Genomic DNA, 10,165 nt, shown 5'->3' on the forward strand with positions numbered 1-10,165 from the left:
AATCTTTGGTTTTGGCCTACAATTTGTAAGAACACAATTACTTGCTCCCTAATGGACACATTTTGAGTTGATCGTAATAGGTCACGACTTGTGAGAACATCACACAATCTATATAAGACAATAGGTTCAACGCAATGTCTATCACCTCGATTCAAAATGCTGTCAATATAGAATTCTCGTTGAGCAATTGCATTTATATGTGGTTCTCTTGTTATATAAATTCTATTTCTTTCTTGTTCAATAATAGCTGTCCCTGTTGCTATCACAGTTACAACTGCTCCCATATATGCTGCATAAATTATCTTACTATCCATGACATGAAAGTGAAGTTTTCTGATAACAAAACCTAAAAATTTAGGGAAATAAATATTAAAAAAAGCATATAAAATACATACACAATCAATACAATAAAACCGTTTTGAAAATTATACAATTCAAAGTTCACAATGATTAGAAATTGCGCAATGAAATCCATATAATTACTAGAATCGTCTCACAAATTTATCCATATGTAACAAATATAATCAAATACTAATTATGAATTAATCAAAGCAAAATAAAACAAGCACATATATAAATATAGCAAAATAAAACAATAATTGTGGCAAAAAAATCATGCTTTTTAGTGTCATCAATGTTTTTATATTTGATTATGTTAATTCCCTTTATTAACAACACAAGTTCATTCCTCTCGATCTCGGTGGATTCCCTGCAATCACCTCTCATGCCCCTTCCTCTAATTCCCCTTCCCCGGTTTCTCTCATCCCCTTCCCCTTCCCCTGTTCGGTTTCGGTTTCTCTCATCCCCTTCCCCTTCCCTTGTTCAGTTTCTCTAGGTTATTGTCATCCCCTTCCCCTTCCCAGTCCTCCTCCCTCTCTCCCCTGACTACTTCTACTGGGACTTGAAAAAAAGAGAGCAAGGGTTGATTAATTCCTTAATATGGTTTGATTTGTGGTTTGTTTGGTTCTGCCGGTTCTGCAAGATGTGAGTGAGGAAGAATGGAAAACATGTGTTTTTTATGGCTTGTTTGATGAGTTTGGGTTGTTTTAAACACACCGAATGTGATGAGGAAAGATGAAGAAGAAAACTATGTTATGTTATGGGAAAAATATGACAGGTAGTAGATTTATCAAGAAGATGAAGAATTTATGTCATAATTCTTACAGATCTAAGAAGATAAAAACATAAAGGAGAAGAAAATAAACATAAAGGAAATAATAAAGGAAAACAAATACCTGAAATGATTTGAGAGAGACCGTGATTTAAGAGCTTAAATTGTTCCAGAGAAATGATGCACTTGCTGCTTCCCAATTGTTGACGAAAAGAGAGAGACCGTGATTTGAGAATTTGAGAAAAATGTGTGTAATGAAAGAAAAGAAAAATGTTTTCCGGTTCTTATCAAAAGGAAAACACTTTCCTCTGTTAAAGTTGCGTTTTCTATGTTGACCGGAATTAAGTTTCTGTTGACTAGTTTTCCATGTTGTTGCTAAACATGGGAAAATAAGGAAAATGAATTCCAGGAATTGGTTTTCCTGGAAACAAACACACACTGAGTCTTTCACCGGTGTTATCCATATATTTCGAAGGAATGGTGAGAAAGTGCTCCAAAACCAAATAGCACTCCCACTTCTCTTCGACGCCAAATTGCACTGAAGCAGATGGATTAATAGAGCTGAAAACATATTAACCCTCGTCAATACACCCATTGGTATTTAGGTGTATCTGTTAAAGTAAGATTGATTTTTTTTTTTATGACTTGGGATCTGAATTCAATAGTGGAGCAATTAGAAAAATAGTTTCGAAAATACAATATGGTTGGGAGGGCAATCACTCTCGATTGGCTAGCTATGGAAGGTTCCTTTCTTTCTCTCTCGACAGTAGCCAACTAGTCCGATATGTGGAAGATTTTTGGGCTTATAACATAACATAACATAATTTATATTAAACTTCAATTCAAGAAAAACAAAACCTTGGTGTTTTAGTTGATTTTCTTGTAATTTTCTAAAATCCCAAGATTTATTAACCATAGAATCTTTTTATATTACCTTGAATAACCATAGAACCCTACCAATCAACCATTGTGTAACTCACTTCCTATCTTTTTCAGGAAATAATTAATTCATCCTTCACAATTTTAAATCTTTAAGACAATAATGAGTCCTATTTTTTTCACCTGTTTACAAGCAGGTCCTTTCACTAATTCTTTTTTTTTTTATGAGAATATATTGTTTCTCTTCTAAAATAATCCTTCATTTCTAAGTCAAAACTACAAATAAGACCAAAAGTGCATTAAATTTATAAAAGATGTTCTGGAATTTGAAAAAACAAATAAAAATCAACAGTCCATTCTGGTCAAAGGACGGACTTAAGATTCCTCAAGACTAGAGGGACTGATTTGTAACTCTATAGAAATCACATTCGGACCGTAACATAGCTACTCCTTTCTAAAGTTTCTTAAGCAAGTGCTTTTGCAAACTTAAAATTCCAAAAAAATAAAAAATAAAAATCTGTCCGATTTCGATATTCAACAGAAAGGGTTAAACCCTCACCTCTTTCTATACTTTCCCCGTCCCGTTACCGTCTCCAAACTTCGTCCTAGACGAAAATTCTTAAAAGATAAAGAAATTGTTAGAGCAGCCTTTATACTCAATCTACTGGTACGTATTCCAATCTTTTTTTTTTTGCTTCTTTCTTTGAATGGTTTCGATTTGTTAGTTTTAATCATAAAATTGGTGACAGAGAGAAAAAAAATTGTGTGAGGTTATGAATTAAGTTCTAATCATATGTTAAGTTCAATTTTATGATGTGTGGGCTGTGTTAGTTTAACTTTGGTAGTGGGTTTGGTTTTGTTCCTTACATATTTCTGTCTTTTTTTATTGTTGTCTCTGCAGGGATTTTTATTGTATTCAATTAAGTAAAGTTTAATCGATAATGCTTTCTGGGGTGAAGTTTATTCCCCGAGATGAAGTTGTTAAGGTAAGGTTTTTTTTTTTCCCCCGAAACATGGTTTAATTTTCGTGTTTAAAGTAGTTTTTTTTTTAAATTACCTTTCATTTTTCTAACTATTTGAATAATGGGTTTTAGGGGAAAGGTGAAAATAGGGATGATTTTGTAGAGAAGAGGAAGGAATCTGGTAGTAGAAGGGAAAAGAATAGGAGGAGGAAGAAGAAGATTTCGCGTCATGATAACAATTCTGATGATGATCTTGAGAGAATTAAGAAACGGTCTAAGAAGAGTAAGAAGTGGTACTCGTCGGATGAGCATTCGTCAGAAGAATCAAGTGATAGTGAGAGTGGTTCAGATGGAAAGAGTAATAGTAAGAGAAGAAAGAAAAAGAGAAAGAGTAGGAAACGTTTTTCATCTGATGAATATTCATCGTCTTCTTCAGAAGGTGAGGCTCAAAGAGGAAGTGCGAAAGGTGGTAGGAAGAAGAGCAAGGAAAAACAGGGTGAAATTGGTGATGACTTTAGTGGTATGTTCTCTAAGTAATTTTATGTTAGAATGTTTGATAATTTGATGATGTTAAGATTCGATAATTTATTGAATATTTGTTTGTAGATGATGGCAGAGAATCCCATTCTATAAATAAAATAGACATTGCCAGGAAAGAAATGGGCTTGGATTGGATGCTTAGGCCTGCAAAAGATGTTGAGAGAGGGCCAGCAGTTAGTGCTGATCATGACCTAGAGGAACCCCCTGCTGAAGAGGTAATGCTGTTTTTTTTCTTCTTTTCTGTCACTCTATGATCAACTTATCAGTTGCCTAGCTTTCTTTTGGTTGGTGGTCCTAGCTGTCCTTTGTGGCACTTTTTTCTGAAGTTGTAGGGGTGCAAATTCTGTGCAATGATGGGAGTTCGTATTGCAAAATTCTAACATCCTTAACTAAGTATCTTGCTTGTATTGGAGAAAATATAGTAATTAATTGTCATTTTCTCCTTGAATCTTGGTCCATTTCTTTGATTATATGGAATTGTTAGGATGATACTTGTTATGAGTATAAGATATATTGCTAACATGTACACTATGGGCATTTGTTTGTCAACCTTGTTTTACTTTTATGAATTAAAACTAGTTTTCCTCTATCTGCTTTCACTGATCAGTTCTTGTATCATTTGAATCATTTCACTGCTCAAAATTGTTATGCTTACATGATCTTTGCATATTCAGTGTGATATTTGTCACATCTATTCTTTCAAAATGGTGTTGAGCACATGTATGTCCTGTTCAAAATTATTGCTTACATGAGCTTCGAATATTCAGGGTACCACATGTCACATTTATCTGTTCATGTTCTAAGTTGCTGGGTAAATAGATGTCTTTTTCTGCGAAGCAGTTGTGCTATGCTTTTTCTCTGTTGATGAAGTACTCATTATTTAATTTGTTCATTAGATAATGAGAGTGAACCCTCGGGAGTTGAATCCATATTTCAAGGATAATGGAAGTGGTTATCCGGATGATGGAGTTGAGAAAAAAGTTGGTGGAGATCAACTTCCTTCGTCTTCACTTATTGGGGATGGAGGTGCAAGCTGGAGGTTAAAAGCCTTAAAGCGTGCACAAGAGCAAGCAGCTCGGGAAGGAAGAAAGCTTGAAGAGGTTTGTTTCCTTGACTTTCAGAATGAATCTATTTTGACTGAAGCCTCCAGCCTCCATTATTTGCATTTGATAGTTGATACAATTTTATTTTGCAGATTGTGGAAGAAAGATGGGATTCCCTTGGTCAATTGGCTGTCTCTGCAGCATCTCGAATGGCTGCCCCATCTCGTGCTCATCTGCATGCAATAAAAAATAGAAAGAAAGGATTAACCAAGGAACAAGATGCTATGATGGATGGTCAAAGTGGGAGAGACATTGGAAAGGTACCCGGCAACTCACTGAAACCACTGTTAATTTTTTTTATGAAGCAGTTGTAGGGTGTGAGTCAAAAATTGCTTTAATGTTACTTGAATAAAAAGTACTTTTCACTTGCATGTAATTAATATGATTGTTATTATCAGAGTGCTGATCGAGGCTACTTGAAGAATGTATCTGTCCGCCATCCTGAAATGCGAGCTCCAAAAGTCCATAACACTTTGTCATGGGGAAAACAAAAAAGTCAAAATATGTCTACTAAGGATGCAGCCCTTGTTTCCGCTGCAGCATCTAGCTTGAATAAGTTTTCTGATGATGGAAGTTTTATGAGCAAAATTCTTGGTAAGCAGAATAAGGATGCTGGAAGTTCTGTTGGTTCCTATTCAAACCAAGAGGAGAATTTGGAGTCAAAAGTGGCTTCACCCAAAATGAACAAACCCAGTGAAGGCAGTCTGTTGGTTAAGGAAGCACTAAGTGCAAACCAATTGGCAGCCAAGGCTTTGCAGCTTCGCATGAAAGGAAAGCATGAAGAAGCGGAGAAACTCATGGTGAGACAATGTTTCCACTTTTACGTACTTCTGTTTTACCCTTGGTTCTGATAAAGACTCGATCTTCCCAAAGGAATGAGATTTCTCTAGTCCTTCCTGGGAGAAATTTTAGTTAATTTTATCTATTTCCTCGTAGTATGAAAAACAATGCAAGGCAAAAGCTTTCAGTAAGTTGCCTTAAAAACATTGGAATACATGGATCGATGAATGGATTATTATACAATGTTTTAGGATGGAAATTAAGAGCATTCCAATGACATCGTTATTTCTTAGTCCTAACTTTTAGTCATTTTCTTAGAAATGGGATAAGAATTCAGGGTAAGATCAAGATCAGTGCAGGAGTGAAAGCGTCACTTTACCATCAACAGGACTTGGGTCAATCAAAAGCTTTTAAGAATGTGAAGATATTTTTTATAAAAACCTGCACTTTTGTAAGCTTAGCATAATGTGAAAGTGGTGTTGGTGACAACAGTCTCTAAAGTTCATCGTGACTTTTCAGATATGTTCTTAGAAGTTTTTTATGAGTGACTTTCTGGGTCTTGAATGAAAAAGCAATCATATTTTTATGATTCTTTGTATTTGCTAAGTCAAATTGTAAGTGCACGGCCTTTTTTATTGGTGATTAACTGTTTTCTTTTCCTTTGTTTTATCAGCAAGAAGCTGAGAGCATCAAAGCGAAGCAGGGTGTTGGAGAGAATTCAAACAGACCTCAGATAGTCAGTAGCACAAACAGGTAATTTTGCATGTTGTGATTTTTTCTTTTAAATACGTACACATTTTTTTTTTAGTTTCTGTTGATATACAGTATGCTTATAGTTTTGGATAGGGTAGTGTTCTAAACATGATATTAGAGTATCAAAGGCATGGTGATTCCTCCTTTTCCTTTCTTTGGGGAACATATTTGAACTCCTTGATCTCCTGCAGTTTCCAAAAAAGCTTATGTTTGCTCAACCTGATTCAGTTACTCCATATGCCATTACTTTGTTTTCTCATTCTTGAAACTTTCCAATTTATGGTCATCGCCGTTATAATAGTATTTCCTTTTTTGTTCTTTTTAGATCTGCCATTCAAGGTGTTTCTGCCAGGAGAAAGGAAGATGAAGATGCTGATAGGCATCTTGCCCAAACAATAATGCAGAATAAACTGTACAGTTTATCTGGCCGGGCTGACGATGAATATGATTTTGATGACGGCCCAAGGAGGAAGTCTGGTAGGAAGGGTAGAGACAGTGATCACAAGGTCGCTAACAAGAATGATCTTGCAAAGCGTATCTTGACTCAGCAAGAACGCTGCCATTTTTGCTTTGAGAATCCAAACCGGCCAAAACATCTTGTTGTGTCGATAGCAAACTTCACATATTTGATGTTGCCACAGTGGCAGCCCATTGTGCCAGGCCATTGCTGCATCTTGCCAATGCAGGTAAGCTTAGTCTAGTTGCTTAGAGTAGAGTAGGCTTGGTTACCAGTTATATGATTTGTATTTCTTACAGTTGAATCACAACTTGTCATTTGTCTTGGATTTGTTCTAAAAGACTGCATTTGGGAGAATTGATCTGTCTCATAATTATAGTAAGCAATTTGAAAATATGTCAAGTGTTTGAATCATCACATTCTGAAAGATTATACCAGAACAGGAAATAAGAGTTGTTTTGATGATTTAGGAAGCAAAATAAAGTCATTTGCAACATAATGTTGATGATACAGGATTTTATTTAGGAACAGACATAAGTATACTTTCTGTTATTTTTATTCTTTCACTTCAAGATTTTTTCTTATGGAGGCTGGGTTTTTTCTTTGTAGCATGACTCAGCCACAAGAAATGTTGACAATAATGTGTGGGAAGAAATTCGCAATTTCAAGAAATGCCTTATAATGATGTTCTCGAAGCAAGAGAAGGATTTAGTGTTTCTTGAAACAGTGATCAACTTGTCACAACAACGGCGCCATTGTTTGATCGAGTGCATTCCTTTGCCTCGAGAAATTGCTAAACAAGCCCCTCTATATTTTAAGAAGGTTAGCTTTCTTTTATTAATTTTCTGTTTTGGTGAGATAATTGTTGCTTCCTTTTTTAGTGTTCACTTAGTCTTCTAGATTTTACTAGACTATCTTTTTGGGGAGAAGAGCTGGTCTGTTAGTAACTGTTGATTGTGTGCACTTCAAAAAATATCTTCATTTTGTCTCTGACCTTTGTTTAAACTACGAGTTGTCATCACACACAGAGAGGAATGGAACATAAAGTTAACATGAAAGGGTTGCCAGTGTACCGCAACAATTTTGTTCTTTAATATTTATCTAATTGTTTAACGTAAATTGAGTCAAAATGTCGACTTTGGAACGGCAAAGAGAAACCATAGTGAAGATCATTTTATATCCATGAAAGATTTTGTGTATGCTTCTAATAATCAACCTGGTAGCGTTCTTGTTGGGTACAATGTCAACACCAGCCATTCACACATGTAGATTTTGCTTATATATATGGACAAATTTATGACTTGCACACGCATTTACATGTTCATCCATCCTTTTGTAATAAATACTTCCATTCCAGGCAATCGATGAAGCTGAAGATGAGTGGAGTCAACACAATGCAAAGAAGCTCATTGATACAAGTGAGAAAGGACTTCGTGGTTCAATCCCCAAGGACTTTCCTTATTTCCATGTTGAGTTTGGTCTAAGTAAGGGGTTCGTCCATGTTATTGATGACGAGAAAAACTTTAAAAGCAGCCTTGGCTTGAATGTTTTAAGGGGAATGTTGCGTTTACCTGAGGAGGACATGTACCGGCACCGGAGGCATGAATCAGTGGAGGCGCAAAAACTGGCTGTTGCAAAATTTGCTCAAGATTGGGAACCTTTTGACTGGACGAAACAACTCTGAATAATTTTCTGGCAAACAGCCTTTTGTTGGCCTCACTCTTTTGAACTTCAATATTCAATAGCTGGGAGCTCTGCATGTTTGCAAAGAATGCTCAGTAGAAACAAGCATTTGGATAGTCCATCAGATTTGACAGCCAATCCTTGAAGCTAAAAGTCAGGACAAGAAGAGCGTCCTGCCAGCAGCTGATGACAACACTTGTGCAAATTTTCAGAACTTCTGGCTGGATTTAAAAATGCCGTGACAAGGTTCTGTTATTCATATAATGCTTTATATTGGTTTGGCAGTGGATGGTTTTAGTGGAGATAGCTTCAAGTCATAGTGCAATACTTCAAATTTTATTTTTTCATGTAAATCTGGAAGCTTTTGTAGGTGCAAATCAACTTCGACTAGCTGCAAATCAATTGAATCCGTTCTAATTATATTCTTTTGTATTTTCAATTCAAGAAAACTACGTTATTTTGTCATGTTGAGCAATTCGAGCATTTTTTATAATAATTAAAAAAAAAAACAAGATCTTTGGATTTGATTCAAGGGAGGAGGAGAAGAAAGTTGCCTAATTTGGTGATTATGTCAAATCCAATTAAATTCACTTTATCATGGCTAAAGTACCAATTTATTATTAAATATATGGGAGATTCACTTTATAATCACTATAGCTCCTTTCCTATAATTACCGCGAACTGCTCAGTTTACAGTTTTTTTTTTCCTTTCTATTTTGAGTTTTTTTTTTTAATTGCAATTATTTCAAGTTATATTATTATAATTTTATTTGTTGATTTTTTTATTTGCAAAAAAAAATTACGATATGTTAAAATCTTGAGTTATAATTAAAATTAAAAGAAACAAGGATAGAAAAATAAATAAAAATAAAGTTCACTATTCAAAAGGCAAGGAAAAATTCAGGTTTGGTTTATGAAGTTCTAAATTATGTGTTATTTTTTGCTTGTGTCTTAAAATTCATTTTTTACACTTTAGGATAAGTGTTAAGAGAGGAGATAAAGTGCCTCAAAAATGTTAATAATTTTTTCTCCTTAATTAAACAAGATACATTTTTTCTCCTTAATTCAAGTCATTATAATTTTTATGAATATTTTTTAATTGCCATTCGTTTTTTTTTTTAATAAACCATATTGCTAATAACAAATACAAGTCATTGTGAAAAAAAAAATGCATGAATGAGATAAGATAATTTTGATTAAAAAAATATATTTTTCTCTAAAATTTAAATCATTTTATTTCTTAATATTACGAATTTTATTTTTTATATAGTTAAATAAAATAAAACATGCACGATGCTAGTGAAAAAAACTAAAATTAATCATGAGTTCATTATTTCTTCAACTATGGTTGCAATCTGGACCGTGGATTATTATAGTACAATTTATAATGATTATTTTTGTATTTTTTTTCTCACATTTGTTCTTGAAGAAATTACACAATATATAATCATTAAACTTTATTCTGTTTTCAATATTTTTTTTCTAGTATGCTAACATGGTTTTATGTTTAAGAATTTTTTGTATTTGCGTATCCTAATATATATTAATTTAAAATATTTTTCAATCAAAAAAATAGTTTTCATACAATAGTTTTTTTGTTTTTACAGTTTAATCTATCCTTCAAAGTGTTTTTTAAATTATTTTTTATTTAAAAATATCAAATTAATATTTTTAAGTATTTTTTTTATAATTTGAATGTGTTAATATAAAAAAATATCAATTTAAAATATATTTTAATTACAAAAATATTATTACAGAAGCATTGCCATATTATCTATCTCACACATAAAACAAATGAAAAGCCCAGTCCAATCTCAGCCCAATTTTCAAAGAAACTCGTCACGCCGTTAAATAGAAAACCATGACGCCGTTTTATTCTATTTCAAACAGAATCCCC

The 10,165-nt window shown here is 33.8% G+C and overlaps 1 protein-coding gene across 2 annotated transcripts; it reads left to right on the top strand.

The window, feature by feature from the left end:
* Window positions 1–2,451: 2,451 nt before the first annotated feature.
* LOC133672830 (uncharacterized) lies at window positions 2,452–8,688 on the top strand. Of its 2 annotated transcripts, none has more exons than XM_062093371.1 (11): window positions 2,452–2,657; window positions 2,892–2,976; window positions 3,085–3,472; window positions 3,559–3,707; window positions 4,389–4,592; window positions 4,688–4,855; window positions 4,994–5,395; window positions 6,049–6,128; window positions 6,454–6,814; window positions 7,195–7,407; window positions 7,943–8,688. In XM_062093371.1, exons 2-11 carry the CDS (start codon window positions 2,932–2,934, stop codon window positions 8,267–8,269), a joined length of 2,337 nt encoding a protein of 778 aa, XP_061949355.1. In that variant the 5' UTR covers window positions 2,452–2,657; window positions 2,892–2,931; the 3' UTR covers window positions 8,270–8,688. The 2 variants fall into 2 exon arrangements, with proteins under 2 accessions (XP_061949355.1, XP_061949363.1); XM_062093379.1 differs by having other exon boundaries at window positions 6,481–6,814.
* The last annotated feature ends 1,477 nt before the right edge of the window (window positions 8,689–10,165 follow it).

Source organism: Populus nigra, chromosome 1 (genome assembly GCF_951802175.1).
Source record: "Populus nigra chromosome 1, ddPopNigr1.1, whole genome shotgun sequence".
Taxonomy (NCBI): domain Eukaryota; kingdom Viridiplantae; phylum Streptophyta; class Magnoliopsida; order Malpighiales; family Salicaceae; genus Populus; species Populus nigra.